At 45.0% G+C, this 26,432-nt stretch overlaps 1 protein-coding gene across 1 annotated transcript in view; it reads right to left on the bottom strand.

Annotated features, from left to right (window-relative positions):
* Positions 1–26,432, bottom strand: part of COL9A2 (collagen type IX alpha 2 chain) — a 181,964-nt gene that overhangs the window by 140,426 nt on the left and 15,106 nt on the right. The window contains exons 3-4 of the mRNA XM_075336118.1: positions 10,720–10,752; positions 3,944–4,006 (exon numbers count right to left, since the gene is read on the bottom strand). Coding sequence (XP_075192233.1) covers positions 3,944–4,006; positions 10,720–10,752 — 96 coding nt within the window. The remainder of the gene's footprint in view (positions 1–3,943; positions 4,007–10,719; positions 10,753–26,432) is intronic.

Consider the following 26,432-nt stretch of genomic DNA (forward strand, 5'->3'; position numbering starts at 1 on the left):
CTGACTTACAAAGCCATCCACAAATTGTCTCCTCCATATATCTCTGAACTAATCTCTCGCTACACTCCAAAACGTAATCTCCGGTCCTCCCAAGATCTCCATCTCTCCTCCTCTCTCATTCGCTCCTCATGCAACCGCCTCCAAGACTTCTCCCGAACATCCCCAGTCTTCTGGAACTCGCTGCCTCAACACGTCAGATTATCTACTACACTTGAAAGCTTCAAACGGAACCTGAAAACTCATCTGTTCAGAAATGCCTATAATCTCCAATAACCTTGCTGTCGCCCGACCACCGTGCGGAGCTGCCGCCCGACCACCGTGTGGAGCTGCCGCCCGACCCCCACCCCACCTACTGTCTCCTCCCCAAAATGCTTTAGAATGTAAGCCTGCAAGGGCAGGGCCCTCTTCCCTCTGTACTAGTCTATCTATTGTAACTTGTATATGTGTTCTGTATGTAACCCCCTTCTCATGTACAGCACCATGGAATCAATGTTGCTCTATAAATAAATAATAATAATAATATGTTTTATTTGTGCTGGGTATCATAATATGGGGAACCCTACGCCAATTTTTGTATTTATTTATTTACTTATTTTTATTCCACTAGAGATGCACATAGCGTCTGTGATTGGAAGCAGTCAGTTTACACGCTGGCATTCAGGGTGGGGGTGCATCTGACTGCAACCAATCACAGTGGGCGGGGAAAGCATTACATATACAATGAACACTGATTTGGGCCCTGAAAGTGAATGGACAGCCTGGAAGCAGTGTACAGCCGCGTCTGAGCCTCGGTATGCATAGTGCGATAACCTTGTATGCGGCTTGATTCATACGTCTTTCGCAAAGGTTAATCTGCCCGCTTGGACTGGAGTAAGGTAATCTTTTCTGATGAGTCTAATTTTCAGCTTTGCCCAACATCTGGTCGTCTAATGGTTAGACGGAGACCTGGAGAGGCGTACCATGAAGCCACAGTGTCTTACACCTCCTATGAAATTTGGTGGAGGATCGGCGATGATCTGGGGATGCTTCAGCAAGGCTGAAATTGGTTAAATAAACTTTGCAAAGGACGTATGAATCAAGCTGCATACAAGGTTATCCTGGAAAAACAGTTTCTTCCTTCTGCTCAGGTAATGTTCCCCAACTCTGAGAACTGTTTTCTCCAGCAGAACATCGCACCTTGCCACACAGATAGGTCAATCAATTTGTGGATGTAGGACCACCACATCAAAACCCTGTCATGGCCAGCCCAATCTCCAGAACTGGACCTCATTGAAAACCTCTGGAATGTAATCAAGAGGAAGATGGATAGTCACAAGCCATCAAATTGGCCAATCCCGGACATACACACATACATACATACAAACATACACATATTCAGCTTTATATATTAGATATCTAATCAATAAAGCTGAATGTGTGTATGTATGTGTGTGTGTGTGTTTGTGTGTGTGTGTGTGTGTGTGTCCGGGATTGGCATCTGCACCGTCGCAGCTACAGCCACAAAATTTTGCACACTCACACTTCTGGACCCCGAGAGCGTCATAGGCTGTGTTTTGAGGGGAAATTTTAACCCCGCGCTTTACAGTTATTCACCAAAAAACCTGCCTCCATTAAAGCGAATGGAGCTGGGAGCCACAGTGCAGCCAGAACTTCAGAAGAATGCGCAGCCACGCCCTTAAATGGAATGTTGGCGTGTCACAATGCAGCCAGGGAAAGAGACAGACACAGACAGGGAAAGAGGCAGACACATACAGGGTAAGAAACAAACATAGACAGGGTAAGAGACAGACACAAAGAGACAGACACAGACATAGAGACAGACTGACAGGGAAATAAACAGACAGGGAAAGAGAGGGAAAGAGAGAGTCAGGTGAAGAGACAGACACAGACAGGTAAAGAGACAGACACAGACAAAGAGATAGAGAGAGAGACAGAGAGATATATACAGAGGGGGAGACAGACATTATAATTACGTTTATAACTATTTGTTTTGTGGTTTTTGTGTGCAGAATACATTTTTGTTAATACATTCTATTTTGTTAACAGCAGTTATTAACCCGGGCGAAGCTGGTTAGTACAGCTAGTTTGCATATATATGCAGTGTGTAAACCCATGGTGCACACGTACCATATACACACTGCACACATAAATGTACTGTATATACACATATTGTACACACACATACAGTATATACACACTGCACGCATATATATAGTGTATAAACCCATGGTGCACACATACCATATATACACACTGTAAACACACATATGCATTATATACACACACTGCACAAACATATATGCAATATATACACACAGAATATATACATGCACAGTAGATACCATTGTACACAGTAGTCCAGTGATTTTGCTCTGCATTTAACAAAGGCTTTCTGCTCTCCACTCCAGTTTCAAAAGAATTTTCAGTGATCTTTCAGCAGCAATATACTGCCCCTTATTTCCTGTCCCTCTAGTTGTGTGCCCATTGGTGCCTAATTGTAAATACGGCCCTGTATGTGAATGATGTATGTGGAAGTACACAAAGGCCAGTAGTGACAACCGGAGTGGTGCAGTTTACATTTTTATAACCCATTTCTTGCTTTTGTCTACATTTTCAAAAATCCTGGAACACCTCTTTTGTGTAATGTTCACACACATGTACAAACAAAGCACGTGTCACTTATACATTGCTGATTTGGTACATGTGTTTTCTTTCTTTAACCAAAAAAAATGAATTCATGCAAAATAGAAGAAAAGGAATTTATTCTAATTTTTTCCTGAATCTGAGTTTCAATAGAACAATGCATTCAAATACTGTATTTTATAAAACTCATGCTTTATTATCAAAGTAGTTTAGATAAATACATCACACAATGTTTAAAGCTCTGTAACATTGGAAATCGGTTTCTTATTCTTCCAGTGGATTTAAATTTTTTTAAAAAAGCAACTTTGCAAATCTTAAAGGGGATTTTCTTTACTATAAGGTCTCTTTTCCACTTGCGATTTTCATGTGCGAGTGCGATCCGATAAAACATCGGATTGCACTCGCACCAGTGTTAATCAATGAAGAAGTGTCCTATTGCCTTTTATTTCTCAACACGAATCGGGCTCTCGATGCAATCACAACATGCTGCGTTTTGCAGCGAGTCTCGGCTCACGCACCCCCATACAAGTCTATAGGAGCGTGTGAAACATCGCACTGCACTCGCATGTTATGCGACTGCAGTGCAATATACGAAGAGACAGGCAGCGGAGGAGATGGGGAGAAAGTGCTGGCTCCCTCTTCTACGAGGCTGTGATACGATCGCAAGATCATATCACAGTCACATGATCTTCGGCTGACGCTCGCAGCAGAGGGTCATTAGCATATCTCTTCTGATGCTCTCGCATTGGAAGCAGTATGCAAGTGGAAAAGAACCCTAATATTGATGATCTTTGGAAGCCAACAACATCAGATCAATGTGTGTCCAAAACACCCTCTGATCCACTATTACCTGCTCCAGCAGTGGCCAGATGTGAATAGTGTGTGGAGTAGAATACAGCTCCTTTACACTGATTAGTGGTCAGTCATAGGTACTGCATTCATTTCATATTAAAATAATAAAACCTTATCTGCAGTACGTGGCAATAGCTACTACTTAGTGATGAGTGAGCACTACCATGCTCGGGTGCTCGGTACTTGTAATCAGCAGTTGGGCGCTTGAATACCGAGTATAATGCAAGTCAATGGAGGACTCAAGAATTTTTCTGGGAAATGTTCCGGAAAAATGCTGGAGTTTCCCATTGACTTACATTATTTTAGTACATTAGTTGCGCCCATCCAAGAATCCAACTGCTCATTACAAATACCCAAGCATGGTAGTGCTCGCTCATCCCTACTACTAATCACTGTAACTGATGTATCTGTCCAACAAATATAAGTCTGAATTCTAGATTTTACTTACGTCAATTCCAGATTCACCAGAAGGTCCATCTGGCCCAGGAAGACCTGGTTCTCCTTTTGCACCCTAAAACATAAAAGTATTACAGCTATTAGAGTTACTAGCCAACCAAAAATACTTACTGTAGTACATAGTTATAAATGTTCTAAGGTTTATTCTGCAAAATAGGTCAGTATTATGTTAAACCCACTCGATATGCTACAACATAGTAAGCGCAGGCCAAATACAGCTTAGATCACACAATGTTCTGATTCTGCTTTTGACTTGACTTTTTACATGAGTTCTGCCGAACATTTAGACAATTATACAATTGTCTCTTTAAGCTAGTATTACCATATGTGGTTGTTCCTTTCTAGTTGGCAATTCATGATATAACTCTCTAAAGGTCCAGTCACACTAAGCAACTTACCAGCGATCCCAACAACGATAGGGATCGCTGGTAAGTTGCTAGGAGGTTGCTGGTGAGATGTCACACTGCGACGCTCCAGCGATCCCACCAGCAACCTGACCTGGCAGGGATCGCTGGAGCGTGGCTACACGAGTTGCTGGTGAGCTCACCAGCAACCAGTGACAAGCCCCCAGCGCCGCGTGGAAGATGCTGCGCTTGGTAACTAAGGTAAATATCGGGTAACCAACCCGATATTTACCTTGGTTACCACCGCACGGAGCTACACGTGCAGAGAGCAGGGAGCAGCGCACACTGAGCGCTGGCTCCTTGCTCTCCTAGTTACAGCACACATCGGGTTAATTAACCCGATGTGTGCTGCAGCTAAATGTGCACAGAGCAGGGAGCAGCGCACAATGCTTAGTGCTGGCTCCTTGCTCTCCTAGTTACAGCACACATTGGGTTAATTAACCCGATGTGTGCTGCAGCTAAATGTGCACAGAGCAGGGAGCAGCGCACAATGCTTAGCGCTGACTCCTTGCTCTCCTAGTTACAGCACACATCGGGTTAATTAACCCGATGTGTGCTGCAGCTAAATGTGCACAGAGCAGGGAGGAGCGCACACTGCTTAGCGCTGGCTCCTTGCTCTCCTAGTTACAGCACACATCGGGTTAATTAACCCGATGTGTGCTGCAGCTAAATGTGCACAGAGCAGGGAGCAGCGCACAATGCTTAGCGCTGGCTCCTTGCTCTCCTAGTTACAGCACACATCGGGTTAATTAACCCGATGTGTGCTGCAGCTACATGTGCACAGAGCAGGAGCCGGCACTGACAGTGAGAGTGGAGGAGGCTGGTATCGAAGGTAAATATCGGGTAACCAAGGACAGGGCTTCTTGGTTACCCGATGTTTACATTGGTTACCAGCCTCAGCAGAAGCCGGCTCCTGCTGCCTGCACATTTAGTTGTTGCTGTCTCGCTGTCACACACAGCGATCTGTGCTTCACAGCGGGACAGCAACAACTAAAAAATGGCCCAGGACATTCAGCAACAACCAACGACCTCACAGCAGGGGCCAGGTTGTTGCTGGATGTCACACACAGCAACATCGCTAGCAACGTCACAAAAGTTGTTCGTTAGCAGCGATGTTGCTAGCGATGTTGTTTAGTGTGACGGGGCCTTAACTCTCTTCAGTTAAATGGTGTGCTCACATGGTGATTCCCTGAAAACTACATGGCTTATGTTCCCTGAAGAGGGTAAACATTTCAGACAATAAAAGCTTAGGTATAGTACAATTGCATGGACTGGATCACTGAAGTTCTCCACAGTTGGGGGATAGAAGCTCATATCAAAGATGATGATGATGATTGCACAGTGCCTGTCAGATACTTATAAAGTAGGTGATCACAGTGTAGCCTCCCTGACTGTCTGCTTATTATATATTTGTTTATTAAAGGGAATTTGTCAACAGGTTTTTGCTATGTAGTCTGAAGACATCATGCTGTAAGGGTTAACACAGGGATTTCAACAATGTGTCTCATATCATGCTGTGTGCCATTGTTTATTTTCAATGTTTGTTTTAACTTCAGGAAATTATTATTGCCAGACTAGGTTAGCTAGAGGTCAGCTAGTCCAGCACGCCCCTTGCTGTGATTAGCAGCTGACTATAAACATTGTACATAGAGAGCTTAGTGTAGGCGAGGGCAGCTTTCTCAGCTCTGCTGCATGCAAAATCTAAAAGCATCAACTGCTCCCAGTAAACTAACTGAAATATCACTGGATTCAGGGTCTCTTTTGCTACATTATGCTGCTTGCAGATGAGGCACCAAAAACCTGCTGACAAATTCACTATAAGGAGCCAATAGAAGGGAGAATTATCATGGAGATATGACATAAGAAGGAGATTGTGCTGGATGTAGCTAATTCATGTGCTACTGTACTGATGTATCATGAAACTGACAGAGGAGCATAGAGAAATAACATCCAAGAGAAAAAGCAGGAAGCAAGGTGGAGGCTTAAAAAAAGAAATCAAAAGGTTAAACTACATGGAAACAAGTGCATGGTATATAAGATGTGCAGACAATCAGATGGGGAGTGCACTTGTTAAAGAAAAAAAATTGAAGTGCTTCCTTAAAAAAATCTCCAACCGTAAGCTGTGCTTTTAATATACACTAGTCACAAAAAGTTAGGGTTATTTGGCTTTCGGGTGAAATTTATTGAAATCATAAAAAAGTTCACGTTACAGTGATATTTCATCATGAAAGTATGACATATAAGTAGAAGCAATGATGATTGCCTTATCTCAAACAATTTATTAAAAAACAAAAGCCAATAACAGTGATGGTTATGCCCCCCAAAAATGTCAACATTTCCATAACATTTCGTGACCTTGAACATCAATTACAGCTTGACAGACATGTCTCATGGTGTTCACAAGTAAACTTATTGTCTGCTGAGGCATGGTATCTCATTCTTCTTGAAGGGCAGCCCTCAGGTTATTGAGGTTCTGGGGTACAGAGTTACGAGCCTCTACATGGGTCCCATAGGTTTTCTGTAGAAAGTTCAGGTCCTCCATTTGAGGTACATTTGAGGTACCCCAGTTTCCAGCAGCCATTCCCTAATAATGCGACCTCAATGAGTTGGAGCATTGTCGTCCATGAATATTAAATTATGCCTATGTTGTTCATGCAGAGGCACAATGCCTGGTTTAATGATGTTATTCATGTAGTAGGGGCATGTCACTTTACCATTGACAAAGTGTAGGGCAGTTCTGTCTTGACTAGACCCACCTACCCAAACTGTAACACCATCAGCACCAAAAGATCATCTGGTGACAACAGTGAATGATGCATAGCACTCTCATGGATGTCTCCAACATCGTTGGCGGTCATCATTTCTGCTCAGCGTGAATCAACTTTTATCAGTGTGTAGCCCCAAGGAACACTTTTCCCTCGTCCAGAGTAGATGTTCCCTGGCCCATGTAAGACGAAGACGCCTATGTCTGGTGTTGTGATCAGGTACCCTTGCAGGTCGTCTAGCATGCAGATCATTCTGATATAAACTGTTCCGAATGGTCTGACATGACACTTGCCTTTCAGCTCCCTTAAATGTGCCTGAGGATGTGTGGCATTCATCATCTGATTCCAAAGGGCATTGATTACAATGAAGCAGTCATCAGTGTGGGATGTGACCAAAAGATGTCCACTTATATGCCTTTCTGTGACTCTTCCATCCAGTCTCCCTGTATTTCTCTTGCAACCTGATTCTGACACTCTGTGACACGCTAATCTCAGTGGCCACTTTCATTTGAGAACATCCTACTTGAAGCCTCACAATGTCGAGGTTCTGTTGATCAATTGTTAGGTGTCGTTTTGATCTCATGATGTCAAAATGTGAACAGCATGATGAGGAGGACTGTTTAAATACCAATTCTAATTGAACAATAAAATATCTTAGGTGATTCATGAATCAAACCCCTGTTGTGAATTTTGCCATTAAATTCCTTGTTAGAGAACAGAAAGTTGTGCAAACAGTACTGAAACATTGAACAGTTGGACATGTGCATTCAAAAAAGTTTAGAAAAGGTCACATTAAGTTCTCCTGAAAAGTTTTGAGTGCATTTTAGGATCATCCTGAAATTTCACCCGAAATCCAAATATTCCTAACGTTTTGTGAGTAGTGTATTTGAAAGACCTTTTTAAACTGTATTACAATCAAAATTATTCCATGGTTTACAATTTTTAACAACTAATAAGCTACTCATGCACATTTGATTAATATTGGTCAAAGCCTCCAATTTTGGAATGACTGACCAACCATTTCATGTGTATTGTATACTCATATGTCATTAATCACATGTCATTGGTGGGGTGTCCCAATATCATATCCTCATACCTCTTCTTCTTATGGTAAGCTGCCATCAGCAGTTTATGGTTAGTAAGCCATACATAATACAGTCCCTGACAGAAGTTCTGTTGCTTATCCATGTTATGTAAATAAAAGCTTAGAACCTGACTTTAAATTCATCCATTGGTTTCATAAATTACTCTTTTGAAAGCTAAAACCCTCCCAAATTTGGTTTAGGTTATGAAAATAAAGTTGCTGCAAAGCTGAAATATTGATCACTTAATGAACACAGAAAGGTCAGATTTTGGCAAGACAAAAGTTTTGTCGCCCACAGAAAGTAATGTGAAATTTAAGCAAATAATTAACTTCTCATACAAAGATAGCAATCATTGAAGGGAGGAGGGGATGGAAAACAAACCAGCACTGATGTCTGTAAAATTCTTCTTTATTTGTTACAAAATCATCTTAAAATCGAGATGGATCAATCCTTCCAGAAGCCCCGATTCCGCCTTACGCGTTTCAGAGAAAAAACTCCTTATCATTGCCTATGATTAAGCAGTTTTTTCTCTGAAATGCGTAAGGCGGAATCGGGGCTTCTGGAAGGATTGATCCATCTCGATTTTAAGATGATTTTGTAACAAATAAAGAAGAATTTTACAGACATCAGTGCTGGTTTGTTTTCCATCCCCTCCTCCCTTCAATGATTGCTACACCTGTGGAAGCCAACCACAAATACCATGCACTGGCCCGAATGAATGTCTAGATCTACAGACTGGTGAGCTGAAAAACATTTATTTTCTTGGTGTTAATACAAAGATATGTTGCATAACATTGGTGAATGATGCTGTGGTGCTATAAGAGCCATATTTAATATTTTGTGTTATTTCCATGAGTTTGAAGGACTGTATCCATGCGGTTCAACAATGATTCATACAATTTATTGATGAAGTCATCAGGAATAGCAAAGATTGCAGTCTTACATGCCTCCCAGAGTCCATCTAGATTCTTTGGTTTTGTCTTCCAAGCTTCCTCTTTCATTCTACCCCAAACATGCTAAGTGATGCTCATGTCTGGTGACTGGGCTGGTCAGTCCTTGAGCACCTTGATCTTCTTTGCCAGGAGGAACTTTGTTGTAGAGATGGATGTATGTGATTGAGCACCATCCTGCTGCAGAATTTGACTCCTTTTATGATTGGGAATGTAAGAGGTAGCTAATACTTCTTGATATTTTAGGCTATTGATATTGCCTTCCTCCTTGCAAATGTTTTCCATACCCCCTTACTGTATATAACCCCAGACCATGATCTTTCCACCACCAAACTTAACTTTTTTCTGGATCCATACGGGCTCCAGTAGGTCTCCTGCAGTATTTGCGGCGGCTGTGGTGTAATTCAACTGAAGATTCATCAGAGAAATCCACCTTCTGCCACTTTTCCAGCATCCATCTGTTTAGCAAGCTGTGGGACTTGGCAAATGCACACATTTTTTTTTAAATTGCCTTTTGTTTAGTGCTGGCTTCTGGGCACTGATTCGACCATGGAGGCCATTTCGAGACAGAATCCTACAAACTGTTCTAGTTGACACGGGGCCTTGAGATGACCAGGCCTTCTGGAGCTCTGCTGCAGTGGAAGAGGGGCTGGCTTTGGATTTTCTAACCAACAAACATTCCTCCTGAGCAGTTGTCTTGCAGGGTGTGCCGCATCTGGGCTTGTCAAAAACATCTCCAGTCTCTTCAAATCTTTTTTTAATTCTTTGTACTTGACACTGAGACACATTAAAGGTGCCAGCCACCTCTGCAGTGGATCTGTTCTTCAGCCACTTGATAATCAAGGCTTTGGTCACAGGGTGGATTTTTGGCATGTTGTCAGACTTCAAGTTGCAGTTCAACTGAAGGTCTGGGGTGCTGAGTTTCTTTTTATACACACCCACTAATTAACCGATCATTTAGTGAGCACAGATGAGGATGTAAACTAGGATTGGGTGCATTATATGACAAGGCGACAAAACTTTTGTCTTGCCAAAATCTGACCTTTCTGTGTTCATTAAATAATCAATATTTCAGCTTTGCAGCAACTTTATTTTCTTAACCTAAACCAAATTTGGGAGGATTTCACCTTTCAAAAGAGTAATTTATGAAACCAATGGATGAATTTAAAGTCAGGTTCTAAGCTTTTATTTACATACCATGGATAAGCGACAGAACATCTGTCAGGGACTTGTATGTTTGGCTAAATTACACGTGAATGCCTATGCAATTGTAAGGTGAGATACTGCTTAGCTAAATGGACGTACAGCTCACAGGTATTCAATATGTATGGTCAGCCATAGTCAACAATTAAAATTCTATCTATAACAATGTAGTCTGATGCTTTTCAGTTTATGCATTCAATTTAGGTTTCATTCTTAAGTTCACTCGTAAAATGGCCAAGAAACATCAATTTTAATAAGATTAAATATCAAAAGCTGTCAACCTTTTTAAATAAAGGGCTAAAGCGAAGATAAAACTTTCTGTGTTCTGAAGGATTAAATCAGTTGTTTAATTGGTACTCACCGCAGGTCCGATTCCTGGAGGCCCTTTATCACCCTGTAGAGAAACAGAAGTCAATTAACAAACCATCTCTTAATTCATCGTGACTGCTCCAAGGGTAATAGTATACATAATTTACTAGAGAAAAGCTTAAACTTATTGTAGAAAAATTGCTGGGTGTATAAGAAACATTTACTATAAATCTGTGAAAGACAAATCCCTTTTGTGAAGGCAAAACGTTCTGTTTCGTAAACAAAGTTGCATCTTAGAAACAGATTTTTTCTTTATATAGGTGTGTATGCCATAAAATGGAGGAAACTTTGAGATAGTTTTAACCATAAGGCATATCATTAGTCATTACATTTACTATTGAGCTTTTCAATACACTTTACTTGCGGGGGTTAGGATTTACATTTTGGAAGTGAATAGTATAGTATGCTTTGTAGGTGTTTGAAGTCTGAAAACTCACTTTAAAACTCACCCACTAGGATTTTCCTATTTAAACTAAAGCCAGTGCAATACTAGCGTTGTCATGCTGATTCTATAAATACCATTAGTTGTAAGATCGGACGTATACTTTCTGAAAAATAGGCAAGTAAAGTTTGTGAAATTCAGTGTTACTTGATTGATAGGTGCTGCAGAATATCTAATAGGTGGGTCAGGTTTTGCTATTTATTCCCACCTGTCTGCCTGCATGTCCTTCTTCCCCCCTTCAACCTCCTGTAATAACAGAGACAGGGGAAGGAAAGACAGGCAGGCAGACAGGGGCGGTAATAACTAGCAAAACCTGACCCACCTATTAGATATTCTGCAGCACCTATCAATCAAGTAACAGTGAATTTCACAAACTTTACTTGTATATATTTCAGAAAGTATACGTCCGATCTCACCACTAAAGGTATATTTAGAATCAGCATGATAGTGCCAGTATAGCACTGGCTTTAGTTTATATAGGAAAATCCTGGTGGTTGATCCTCTTTAAATATACTAGAGATGTACAGTATATCATTAGTATAAAGTACTAATAGTAAAAGTATAGGTTCACAAATATCTTTATGACTAGTGGAAGATAACAGTAGATTAATTATCCATAGTAAACAACGAAGTTCCATCTCTTATTTCTAGGAGCTCTTTTAAAAAAAGCAATTTTTACTTGGGAATCTTAATAGATTTAATAGGTTAACAACTATGCTAGTATCAGCTTCTAATGCTGTGATGATTCGATCTCAAGCTATTATAAACAATTGCACTTTTAATAGGCACTGAAGTCCTTGTGTGTTCCCATGAGTTTGTAATGTTGGTATGTTCCTCTTTGTAAACCAGTAGAATTAATTTGCCCTCTGCACACCATGATTTAGCATGGATGGATCTGAAAGCCAATCCATAAAAAAAAGCAATGTATCCAAACTACTCTAGGAAAGGAAATAACTTAATTGCACACACATAAATCCCATTAGAGAAGAAGAAAAGAAGCCATCTGTGCAGTCAAGGAATATCTGTAAATTGTTGTTATTGTTATGACAGCTTATCATGGATTAAAAATAAAAGTATGATAATTATCAGTGTGAAGGAGCCAATAAAGAGGTTCACCCATATTTATTATTGGCCACAATGATATTATGTTGAGAAACTAGGTTTCTCTCAAATACCTTGTGTTGACAATAGGGCTCCATGACCTCGGGGATCCGGTGATGTCACGTCAACGTCCTGCTCACCTCACATCACTGTGGTCTGCCCCAGTCTCCGTGAGTCACTGGGTTGTGGGCGGCGTTACACCAGTTATCACAGCCCAGCATTGCTCCTGCTTGCTGCGCTCTGCAAGCAAAGGAGGCGTGATCAGGGAGGTGCTGCTCTGTGACGAGCGGGGAAACACTGCCCACAGCCCAGTGACTCACAGAGACTGGGCCAGGCCGCGGTGATGTGAGGTGAGAAGAAAGTTGACGTGACATCACCGGATCCCTGAGGTGACGAAGCCCGGGGGTCAGGCGATGGGGAAGAGCGGCCTGCAATAGCGCCGCTCACAGGCACTATTGCCAGTATTTGAGAGAAGCCTTGTTTCGCAACATAATATCGTAGTGGCCAATAATGAATATGGGTGAACCCCCCCTTTAATTAGTAAGGTATACTTATATACACCCCTCAACATTCAAATTGCATCACCAATAAGGAAAAGGCTTGGACTTATGGAAATCACAGGATTGATAGACATGTTAATGATAAGAAAATTATGGAAACAAAGTTTTTAAAACATTTATTCAATAATGAGTATTAGTTCCCAGTGAATAAATATGCGCACTTACATTGCTTGACTGTTATCAATAAGGTACTTAATGGTTGTCTCAGAAATGTTTTTCGTTTGGGCATGCAAATTATCAAGATTTGCTCTGGCGGTTACTTTTGCAATTTCCAACCAATGATGATCCAGTCTGTAGACCATGGTAGCACATTTAGGTCATGCAGGCTGCTCACAGTAGCATCAGAAACATGAGGCCTAGTGTTGTCAAGTTAAAAAAGGGAAACTTTGTAGAAAAAGCCGTACCACTGGTTTCCCAACCAAATTAATGTTACACAGAGCTGTTAGTGTACCTGGAGTGGTCTGTATACTGTCTATTATGCCACTTCACACTATAATCCTGATAGTAGGACCGGTGGAAAACATTCCCTTGTTAAGGCCTCTTCAAGTCATTGACCACTTGGTCTCTAGACGAATATCTTATTATGATTGCATCCAAGAGAAAAGTAGAACACATTGCTGAAGCAGATAGACCTGCATTCCTGCCATATGAGCAATGCTATGAAAAGGAATACATGAGTGAACGTTACATCAGTCCTACTCCTGAGATTATCGTGTAGAGTGGCATCATGTATAGTTGCTGGATACAATTACTCTTCATTACAGGAACACTGACAGTTTTGTGATACAGTGATTTAGTTGTGGAACCAGTGGTATAGCCATTTTTCCAAAATGATCCAGGAGCCATTTTTCAACACAAACACCAGACAGCATCTTCCTTATACTACTGTGAGCAGCTTGCATGGTCTAAACGTGCTACCATGCCCTACAGCATGTCTGCTCATGTTTTCCATTGAGCACCTGGGACATCATTGATCAGCAATTGCAAAGAGAGCTGCCAGCAGCGGATCTTGATGATTTGTGTGCTCAAGTGCATTGATTGTGAAAAAAAATTCTTCAGCTAACCATTAAATACCTCATCGGTAGCATGCCAAGGCGTATAAGTGTGTGTATTTTAGCTGTTAGCACTCATACTCGATATTAAAGCAACACTCTTTATTTGTAAGTCCCCTGACCTCTGTCATATATTCACCTTCCGTTAGCTTTATGACTAACGGCAGCCTCCCGTCATAGGTCATAGGATTGCAACTACCCTCCTTTCACTGACTGATATCTGTCTTGGTACTGATGCACTGCAGAGACAGCTGTCAGTCAGTGCTGGGATGTGGTACAGCCGCCAATTACTATATAATGAGCTGTGACTGAAGCAGAGCTGGCCACACATCTATGACTGAAAGCTGGAGACTACTAGAAGTAATAAAGTTAAGGGGGCTTTACACGCTACGATATCGTTACTGTTTTATCGTCGGGGTCAAGTTGTTAGTGACGCACATCCGGCGTCATTAACGATATCGCAGCATGTGACACTGACTAGCGACCTTAAGCGACCTCAAAAATGATGAAAATCGTTCACCATGGAGAGGTCGTCCCAAACTCAAAAATCAGTAAGGGTTGTTTCTCCAGGTGGTTCATCGCTCATGCGGCAGCACACATCGCTATGTGTGACACCGCAGGAGCGAGGAACGTCTCCTTACCTGCCGCCGGCCACAATGAGGAAGGAAGGAGGTGGGCGGGATGTTACGTCCTGCTCATCTCCGCCCCTCCGCTTTGATTGGCCGGCCGCTTAGTGACGTTGCGGTGCCGCCGACCAGGTAAGTATGTGTGACGCTGCCGTAGCGATAATGTTCGCTACGGCAGCAATCACAAACAATCGCATGCGCGACGGGGGCGGGTACTTACATGCTCACTATCGCTACAAATTGCTAGCAATATCGCTACCGTGTAAAGCCCCCTTTACTTTCCTCTCAGTAGTCGGGCTCTAAGACACTGACCAAGCCTCTATAATTATAATCTAGTTTCTGGATTAAAGGGTGTTCTCAAGTCTGACAGTTATACAAAAGATAGGGGATAACTTTCCGATTTCTGGTAGACCAGCCCAATGGCCCCCACTGATGCCAAGAATTCTGTATCGTCTGGTGAATGGAAAGAAGGCTGATGACGTGAACTGTCTCTCCATTCATTCTAATAGGAGCATCAAGGATCAGCAGAGAACAGCACTACACTATTTCCAATGCTGCCATTAAAAATCAATGAAGTGTACATAATTGACTTTCTCTAAACTTAGGTGGGCTTTGCACACTACAACATCGCAGGTGCGATGTCGGTGGGGTCAAATTGAAAGTGACGCACATCCGGCATCGCATGCGACATCGTAGTGTGTAAAGCCTAGATGATACGATTAACGAGCGCAAAATCGTCGTAATCGTATCATCGGTGCAGCGTCGGCGTAATCCATAATTACGCTGACGCGACGGTCCGATGTTGTTCCTCGTTCCTGCGGCAGCACACATCGCTGTGTGTGAAGTCGCAGGAGCGAGGAACATCTCCTACCGGCGTCACTGCGGCTTCCGTAGGATATGCGGAAGGAAGGAGATGGGCGGGATGTTTACATCCTGCTCATCTCCACCCCTCCGCCGCTATTGGCCGCCTGCCGTGTGACATCGCTATGACGCCGCACGACCCGCCCCCTTAGCTTAGGAAGGAGGCGGGTCACCGGCCAGAGCGACGGTCGCAGGGCAGGTGAGTGCATGTGAAGCTGGCATAGCGATAATGTTCGCTACGCCAGCTATCACACGATATCGCACCTGCGACGGGGGCGGGGACTATCGCGTGCGACATCGCAGCATCGGCTTGCGATGTCGCAACGTGCAAAGCCGCCCTTAGCCTTATACTCAGGATTGATGTTGGCTATGGCACTTGGACCCCCCTGTGCTTGAAAAGTTATCCCATATCCCATTGATAGGGGATTCATTTTAAACTTGAGAGAGCCCATTTAATGGAAGTCATGATAATTTATACAATTAGGTTAGAAAAAAAATAGAAATCAATGAAAAGTTAACTGTTTGATCCACGGGGAGCGCTATGATATGTTTGATGGTCGAGAGACAGATCACCCGGTATGTGCAGGGAAAGATGCGAGCCAGCATCAAAGGCAGGGACATGACCTTGGATGTACCAGTACGTCCAAGGTCGTAAACTCTAATATACATAAGATTCCACAATAAGAGGGTTATTACGTTAATGTACAATATAGGGAAAGAGAATAAAGATTCCATGTTGTTTGGACAGCTTTAAAGATTGCCAAAGACCATAATATTTTCATACATATAAGTGTGCCGCCCCCGGGCCAGCAGCCGGTGCTGCTCGGATCCGGATCTACGGTGCGGCTCGAGGGATTTTCCGTAATTGGGGGTCGCACGGACACTCCGAATAAAATGGGACGTATTTATACGGGATTGGTTGTAAAATGTCTGTGACGCCACCCACGGTGTGTGGTGAGATGTAGCACCACCGCTGCCGTTGTGGGGCTCCCGGGGACGTTGGGCTGGCAGCTGGATATTAATCCCTCTGTGAGTAGGGATGGATGTCCCGGGGCCCAGTGTCTCTATGCTGAGGATAGTGAGTGCAGGGGCCGGCGCACCCGGCCAGGCCGGGGATGTTACTCATGGTCGAATAAAGCACACAAGTCCTGTGATAAACCAAGGTGATGGTGGCCGGCTGCCGCAGATGGGTGTATCTGATCCCACACCCGGGTTCGTAGTCAAAGTCTCTCTCCTCTACACTCGGTGTGTTGTAGGTAGGACTTCCCGGTGTGAAATGCGGGAGTCCGCTCCCGGTCTTTTGGTTGGTAGCCGTGCCAGTCTGACACTGACCCATGGGATCTACGGGCCCTGGCGGTTGCCCTATCCCTCTCGGTGGCTGGTTGTCTACTTTTCGGGACTTAGGTTGGGACAGGACCTAAAATCCTGCCCTCAATTGGTTAATTAGCTAGGTCGTCGGTGCCGGTCCTGGCTTCAGGGTCCAAGTATACCCCTCTGTGCACACGGTTTCCGGGTCGGTTCTCCGGTGTCGGTCCCGGCGGGCTCTAAACCTGTCTCGGTCCATCTCGGATCGCCGCAGCCGTCTTCCCGTCTCCTGCAGACTCTGGCTACTGTCTGCCACCTAGCCAAGGTGTCAGGGCTCCGACCCTGGCACCTGTCAGCTTGCACCTCCACTCCAACTTGGACTTGAACATTAACTCACTGTTTTCCCACCCCGGGCTCTCCAGACCCCTAGGTGGGCGTTCCCTATCCACCTGGTCCCGCCCACTGGTGTGTCCGTCCTTCCCTGAGGGGGGTGACTAGGGTTTCAGGTTGGCTGATTTAACCCTTTGTGGGATAGGTGTTGTGCGGGGGCCTACATGTACATCTACCTGGTTTTCCAGGGCGCTACATAAGTGCTATTGATTGCTTAACTAAGGGGCACTTTGCACACTGCGACATCGCAGGTGCGATGTCGGTGGGGTCAAATTGAAAATGACGCACTTCCGGCATCGCATGCGACATCGCAGTGTGTAAAGGCTGGATGATACGATTAACGAGCGCAAAAGCGTCGTAATCGTATCATCGGTGCAGCGTCGGCGTAATCCATGATTACGCTGACGCGACGGTCCGATGTTGTTCCTCGCTCCTGCGGCATCACACATCGCTGTGTGTGAAGTCGCAGGAGCGAGGAACGTCTCCTACCGGCCTCACTGCGGCTTCCGTAGGATATGCGGAAGGAAGGAGGTGGGCAGGATGTTTACATCCTGCTCATCTCCGCCCCTCCGCTCTGATTGGCTGCCTGCCGTGTGACGTCGCAGTGACGCCGCACGACCCGCCCCCTTAACAAGGAGGCGGGTCGCCGGCCACAGGGACGTCGCACGGCAGGTGAGTGTGTGTGTGAAGCTGGCGTAGCGATAACTTTCGCTACGCCAGCTATCACCACATATCGCTGCTGCGACGGGGGCGGGCACTATCGCACTCGGCATCGCAGCATCGGGCTGCGATGTCGTAGTGTGCAAAGCCCGCCTAAGTCTATGGTTAGGTTTGTGGAATTTATTCTGTATCAGGACAGAACTTTCTTAGCAATAGTCAGGTAAACTATATCTTTGTACCGTGTTAGCCAGTAGAGATAAAAAATTGTTTAAAAGAACTGAAGTCCTCAGTGGTTGAAACCACTGAGGACTTCAGTTCTTTTAAACAATTTTTTAGCAATAGTCACACATTTATAAACCAAGACCGTCAGCTTGAAAGGAATAGATTTAATATTGATAAACATTAGATAATTGTGGGGATTTGGTATGATTTATTTTAGTCAGTTCAAAGAGCACCTGTAGGTGAGGTCCAGTAAGAGGTTAATTAAAGACATAGCCATAAAATGTGGATCAAAAATTTAAGTGAACTTGTCACCTCAAAAGATACTACACACCTGCAGATAATTTACAGATAAGTAGCATTAAAATGCTGTTCATCTGCCTTTCTAAAAGTACAGCTAATTGAAGAAAATGTAATTATTTTCTCCCTGGAGCCAACAGTTTTTCAGTTATGGGAGCTCAGTACACAGTCACCGCTCAGTAATGGCGTAACTAGAGTTTGATGGGCTCCAGTGCAAAGTTCAGACCTGGGCCCCCCCTCCACGTACACCGACACTTGGAGTATGAGATAAAAACACTAACACTCGAGCTACAGGATAATAGCGCTGACACTTGGCTCTTACCCTCGGCACCCAGGTTTCCCATGATCTGAAATCCCTCTATCAGCCCCCAGCTTTCCTATGTTCTGATATCCATCTTGTCCTCAGCACCCAGCTTGCCCATGCTCTGCTATACATCTTTCCTTCAGCACCCAGCTTTCCCATATCAGAGCATGGGAAAGCTGGGTGCTGAGAGAAGATGTATAGCAGAGCATGGGAAAGCTGGGTGCTGAGGGAAAGAACCTTTTTCCCTCAGCACAAAATGTTCCCATCCCCTGCTTGTATCTTTGTCCCCCCTTGTATATAGTTCTCCAAATACTATAATGGCCCCCACATAGCCTTCCATATAGCATAAAGGGTCCCACATAACCCTTCATATATTAGAATGCACCTCCATAGTCCTCCATTTATTATAATGCATTTCCCATAGTTCTCCATGTATTATAATTAACCCCATAGTCCTCCATGTATAAAGTAGCCTTCATAGCCCTCCAATTATTATAATGAATTTATCATAGTTCTCAATGTATTATAATTCACCCCATAATTCTCCATATATTATAATTCACCTCATAGTACTCCATCTATATATATAATTGCCTTATTCTGGCTGTCTGTCTGTCTATCTGTCTGTCTGTCTGTCTGTCTTGCTCCAAAATTGTGTCCTTACGGTGACACAAAGCTGATTGGCCGCTGGGCTCGCCATGGCCCCGCCCCCCCGCACGGATTGGCCGCTCGCCCAGGCTCAGCCCGCACACGGATTGGCCGGCCGCTCGCCCAGGCTCCGCCCCCCACACAGATTGGCCTCTCGCCCCGGCACCCTGCAGCATTGGCAACTCGGCCACGCCCGCCCCCCTCACGCAATGCACGCTCGCTCTGGCCCCGCCCCCCGCACGCATTCCCCGAACCGACAGGGAGCCACGACTCCCAGGTGAGTACTGTACCCCCGGGAGCCCACATCAGCGTACGCCGCCAACCCAGCCGACACATACCCTCGCATTGCTGGGGTTGCCGCCGTATGCTGGTGTGGGCTCCCGTGCGAGCGGGGGACGGGATACGCTGGTAACTATGGTAGCATAGTTACCAGCGTATCAAGGTCCTGCAGCGGCGGAACATACACACGCACACACATAACAACACACACACACACATCAGATCACACTCACTCTCACACACACATCATATCGCATCCACACACTCACAACATCCCGTGATATCGCTTGCTTCTCGGCGGCGATACTGTGCGTGCAGTGACCTTCCAGGACCTGCCGGAGGATCACATGGCCAGAAGCATGTGGTATCTCCGGTCCGGATGTTGTGAGTGTGAGCGCGTATGTGCGATATCTACAGTGTGTGTGTGAGTGTATGCGATCGGATGTGTGTGAGTGTGTTCAGATGTGTGAGTGTGTGTGTGTGTGTGAGTGTATGCGATCGGATCTGTGAGTGTCAGCAGAGGAGCACGGCGTGCTGGGGGAGGCTGGGAGGAGAGAGGCTGATGCTGGGGGAGGCTGGGAGGAGAGAGGCTGATGCTGGGGGAGGCTGGGAGGAGAGAGGCTGATGCTGAGGGAGGCTGGGAGGGTGTAGGCTGATGCTGGGGTAGGCTGATGCTGGGGTAGGCTGATGCTGGGGGAGGCTGATGCTGGGGGAGGCTGGGAGTAGAGAGGCTGATCCTGGGGAAGGCTGATGCTGGGGGAGGCTGGGAGGAGAGAGGCTGATGCTGGGGGAGGCTGATGCTGGGGGAGGCTGGGAGGGTGTAGGCTGATGCTGGGGGAGGCTGAGAGGAGAGAGGCTGATGCTGGGGGAGGCTGGGAGGAGAGAGGCTGATGCTGGGGGAGGCTGGGAGGGGGAGGCTGATGCTGGGGGAGGCTGGGAGGAGGGAGGCAGGGAGTAGAGAGGCTGATCCTGGGGAAGGCTGATGCTGGGGGAGGCTGGGAGGAGAGAGGCTGATGCTGGGGGAGGCTGGGAGGAGAGAGGCTGATGCTGGGGGAGGCTGGAAGGAGAGAGGCTGATGCTGGGGGAGGCTGGGAGGCGAGAGGCTGATGCTGGGGGAGGCTGGGAGGGGGAGGCTGATGCTGGGGGAGGCTGATGCTGGGGGAGGCTGGGAGGAGGGAGGCTGGGAGGGGGGAGGCTGAGAGAAGAGAGGCTGATGCTGGGGGAGGCTGAGGCTGGGAGGAGAGAGGCTGATGCTGGGGACAGAGAGGCTGATGCTGGGGACAGAGAGGCTGATGCTGGGGACAGAGAGGCTGATGCTGGGAGGAGAGAGGCTGATGCTGGGGGCAGAGAGGCTGATGCTGGTGCAGCATGGGGGATGGAGCACGATAGGGGGTGCGCAGCATGGGGGATGGAGCACGATAGGGGGTGCGCAGCATGGCGGATGGAGCACGATAGGGGGTGCGCAGCATGGCGGATGGAGCACGTTTGGGAGTGCGCAGCATGGCGGATGGAGCACGTTTGGGAGTGCGCAGCATGGCGGATGGACCACGTTTGGGAGTGCGCAGCATGGCGGATGGACCACGTTTGGGAGTGCGCAGCATGGCGGATGGACCACGTTTGTGAGTGCGCAGCATGGCGGATGGAGCACGTTTGGGAGTGCGCAGCATGGCGGATGGAGCACGTTTGGGAGTGCGCAGCATGGCGGATGGAGCACGTTTGGGAGTGCGCAGCATGGCGGATGGAGCACGTTTGGGAGTGCGCAGCATGGCGGATGGAGCACGTTTGGGAGTGCGCAGCATGGCGGATGGAGCACGTTTGGGAGTGCGCAGCATGGCGGATGGAGCACGTTTGGGAGTGCGCAGCATGGCGGATGGAGCACGTTTGGGAGTGCACAGCATGGCGGATGGAGCACGTTTGGGAGTGTGCAGCATGGCGGATGGAGCACGATGGGGGGTGCGCAGCATGGGGGATGGAGCACGATGGGAGGTGCACACCTCCCCCAACACACACACACACACACACACAACACACCACACACACACTGGGAACCACAAACACCGCCCTACACAGACACCCACACACACAGACAACGCTGCACACAAACAACACCCAACACACAAACACCGCGGCATACATAAATATACGCACATACCACGCAACACACACACATTGCACAAAACATACCTCCCCCCAAAACACACCACACCCACACAAACCGCGCAACACACACACACACAATGCTACAGACACACAGCGCTCCACAAACAACGCAACACACGCAACACACATACAACACCGCTCTCACCCCCCGCCACACCCAGACAACACCCAGAACATGTACAGCGCCCTACACAAACACTTGGTAACTACACACAACAACATCTATATATATATATATATATATATATATATATATGTATATATATCAAAAATCATACATTAACTACACAATACGTAAATTCTAGAATACCCGATGCGTAGAATCGGGCCACCTTCTAGTATATTATAATGCACCACATAGGCCTCCATGTTTTATAATGCACCCCCATAGTCCATGTATAAGGTAAGCTCCATAATCCTCCATATATTACAATGTAGCCCCCATAGTCCTATATGTATTATAACACAACCCCATAAAACGTCATACTGTATTATGTCAAGGAGATAGGACCCTGCTTCACCAATAGGTGATCTGGAGAAAAATTATCATATAGCAGAAAAGGAACTCTGGCACACTACCCCAAATAAAGAAATAGTCGAAAGTGTGTAACAATCAATTTGTATATTTATTTCAAAAAAGAAGAAAAAAGACAATCCACAAGAGTAAACGTTTCGACCGTATTCGGTCTTCCTCAGATGGGACTTATCTTGGTAAATTGTATGATTATTCGGTATATGAATGGAGATGCAGCACTGAAATGAGCATGAATCCTTAGTATGAGGATTTATTAGGTGAGGCTCGGCCTGTATTAGTTGGATGAGGTCATCAAACATGTAACATCATGCAAAGGTCCAATGGACCCTGTCCCAAAGTGGCATAAAGGGATCGGCTATACGTGCCCTATATTGCCAAAGAGGACTCAATAAGGAAGAGAAGATGGGCAGTAAAGGTCTAGTGGCATCAGAGAGGGTTTCCTCAGAAAGCCATTAAGTCAGTCAGACAATCAATAAAGTTTCATCACGGCTGTAAATGACTGGCATCTGTAGAACTACGAGGTCCCACGAGGTCTTCCTTATTGAGTCCTCTTTGGCAATATAGGGCACGTATAGCCGATCCCTTTATGCCACTTTGGGACAGGGTCCATTGGATCTTTGTATGATGTTACATGTTTGATGACCTCATCCAACTAATACAGGCCGAGCCTCACCTAATAGATCCTCATACTAAGGATTCATGCTCATTTCAGTGCTGCATCTCCATTCATATACCGAGTAATCATACAATTTACCAAGATAAGTCCTATCTGAGGAAGACCGAATACGGTCGAAACGTTTACTCTTGTGGACTGTCTTTTTTCTTCTTTTTTGAAATAAATATACAAATTGATTGTTACACACTTTCGACTATTTCTTTATTTGGGGTAGTGTGCCGGAGTTCCTTTTCTCCTATACTGTATTATGCAGCCCCATACTCCTCCATGTATAATGCACCCCTATATTCCATTTATTAGGTGTCCTTCATTTTGTATTATGCAGCCCCATACTCCTCCATGTATAATGCACCCCTAGTCCATGCATAAGGTGTCCTTTATGTTGTATAATGCATCCCCTTAGACCTTCATGTATTATGCAGTCCCCTAGACCTCCATGTATAATACACTCCTATAATCCATGTATAAGGTGTCCATGTTTATTATGCAGCCCCATAGACCTCCATATATAATGCAGCCCCCCAGGCCTCCATGTTTAATAATGCAGCCAGCCTCTCCAGGCCTCCATGTATAATAATGCAGCCAGCCTCCCAAAGGCCTCCATGTATAATAATGCAGCCATCCTCCCCAGGTCTCCATGTATAATAAAGCAGCCAGCCTCCCCAAGACCTCCATGTATATTAATACAGCGAGCCTCCCAAGGCCTCCATGCATAATAATGCAGCCAGCCTCCCCAGGCCTCCATGTATAATAATGCAGCCAGCCTGCCCAGGCCTCCATGTATAGTAATGCAGCCAGCCTCCCCAGGCCTCCATGTATAATAAAGCAGCTAGCCTCCCCACGCCTCCATGTATAATAAAGCAGCCAGCCTGCCCAGGCCTCCATGTATAGTAATGCAGCCAGCCTCCCCAGGCCTCCATGTATAATAAAGCAGCTAGCCTCCCCAGACCTCCATGTATAATAAAGCAGCCAGCCTGCCCAGGCCTCCATGTATAATAATGCAGCCAGCCTCCCCAGGCCTCCATGTATAATGCAGCCCCCCCAGTCTTCTGGCCACCATGTATTCACTGATTTATTTAAAAAAAAAAACCCAACAAGTACTCACCTCTCTCCTCATTCCACCACTGCTCCGTCCTCACCTCTCCTTGTTCCCCCGCTGCTCCGGTCACCGTCCTCCTGTCCTGCGCTCTGTGATCTCAGCACAGCAGTCGCACAGGAGTGATATCATCGTGCAGGCACAGGGGGAGAATGATGATGCATAGAGAGTGCCGGCCGCTCTATGCTTCATCATTGCTGTGCGCAAAGACGGGGGAGAGGGCTGTGCCGCTGCTGACACCGGGCAGGGGATCCCGGTGTCAGCGGTGGCACCGGGTCATATAGCGGCCACGTGGTTTGTGACAGATCAGCGCAGCTCCTCTCTCACTGAAAGAAGCTGGCTCCTGATTTGCCGGGTGGCCGCAGGCCCCTAACCTGCCGGGCCCGGTCACAATGGCGACCCCTGTGACCACGGTAGTTACACCCCAGACGCTCAGTATACAGTAAGTGGATGCGCACAGCAGGCTGTTAAAGTATCACTGTGTCAGGGCATGCTTAAAGCCGCCACTCACTGTGTACTGAGCAGTGAATATAGCCACACCGTGCACACAACTTTAACTGAAAGACTGCAGTTCTTTTAGTTGTAAAGTGGCCAGGCAGCATTGTAATGTTATTTACCTGCAGACTAAAACTATAAATACAGGCGACTAACATTTCTCAAGGTGACAGGTTCCCTTTAATTTATATTTATATTTAAAAAAAATAACACTAGGCAATATATGTACAAATTAAGAGAATAGTAGGTAGTCAAAGGTCTGATGTAAAATGTAAAAAATCTTTATTAAAGTAACAAGAGAATTTTATTTTTTATTTATTTATTTATTTTTAAAGTGCCATAAAGTACATATTTATAATAAGTATATGATGAGGACACAAAAATAGTATGATGGCAAGGGACACATGCATAAATGAGAAGGACTAGTGTCCAGGTATACAAAACTGTACAAAGTTATGTGATCAAAGAATGATTAAACACATCACCTGTGAGGTAATGTAACAAAGTGACCACTAGATGGCCCTAAAGTACATAGAATATCCAAGCCAGTGCAATGTAACAATGTGTGAAAGTCACATATAAAAGGAGAAACAGTGGGGAAACAAACGACAAACAAAACTGGAGATCAAGTAACAAGTATATAAGTATTTACCCACAGAGAGCTGTATCATATATATATATATATATATATATATATATATATATATATATATATATATATATATATATATATATTTATGCACACACACACATATATATATATATATATATATTTATGCACACACACATATATATATATATATATATTTATGCACACACACATATATATATATATATATATATATATTTATGCACACACACATACATATACATACACACATATATATATATATATATATATATATATATATATATATATATATATATATATATATAGACATGCACAGGTGCATGTCAAGAAATTAGAATATCATCAAAAAGTTAATTTATTTCAGTAATTTAATACAAAAGGGAAACGCATATACCGTATTAGTGATCTATTTCAAGTGTTTATTTCTGATAATGTTAATGATTATGGCTTACAGCCAATGCAAACCCAAGAGTCATTATTTAAGAAAATTAGAATATTATATAAGACCAACTGAAAAAATGATTTTAAACTCAGAAATGTTGGCTGAAAAGTCTGTACAGTAAATGCCTCAATACGTGGTCGGGGCTTCTCTTACATGAATTACTGCATCAATGTGGCATGGCATGGAGGCGATCAGATTCCCTGCGGGGTTTAGGTCAGGCGAGTTTGCTGGCCAATCAAGCACAGTGATACTGTGGTTATTAAACCAGGTATTGGTACTTTTGACAGTGTGGACAGGTGCCAAGTCCTGCTGTAAAATGAAATTTCCATCTCCAATGAGCTTATCGGCAGAGGGAAGCATGAAGTGCTCTAAAATTTCCTGGTTGATGGCTGTGCTGACTTTGGTCTTGATATAACACAGTGGACCTACACCAGCAGATGACACGGCTCCCCAATCCATCACTTATTGGGGAAATTTCACACTAGACCTCAAGCAGCTTGGATTGTGGCCTCTCCACTCTTCCTCCAGACTCTGGGACCTTGATTTCCAAATGAAATGCAAAATTTACTTTCATCCGAAACCAACACCTTGGACCACTGAGCAACAGTCCAGTGCTTTTTCTCCTTGGCCCAGGTAAGACGCTTCTGGCATTGTCTATTGGTCATGAGTGGCTTGACACAAAGAATGTGACAGTTATAGCCTATTTCCTGGATACATCTGTGTGTGGTGGCTCTTGAAGCACTGACTCCAGCAGCAGTCCACTCCTTGTGAACTTCCCCCAAATTTTTGAATGGCCTTTTCTTAACAATCCTATAAAGGCTGTGGTTATCCCAGTGGCTTGTGCACCTTTTTCTACCACACTTTTTCCTTCAACTCAATTTTCCACTAATATGCTTGGATGCAGCAATCTGTGAACAGCCAGC

This window comes from Anomaloglossus baeobatrachus, chromosome 2 (assembly GCF_048569485.1).
Source record: "Anomaloglossus baeobatrachus isolate aAnoBae1 chromosome 2, aAnoBae1.hap1, whole genome shotgun sequence".
Taxonomy (NCBI): Eukaryota; Metazoa; Chordata; class Amphibia; order Anura; family Aromobatidae; genus Anomaloglossus; species Anomaloglossus baeobatrachus.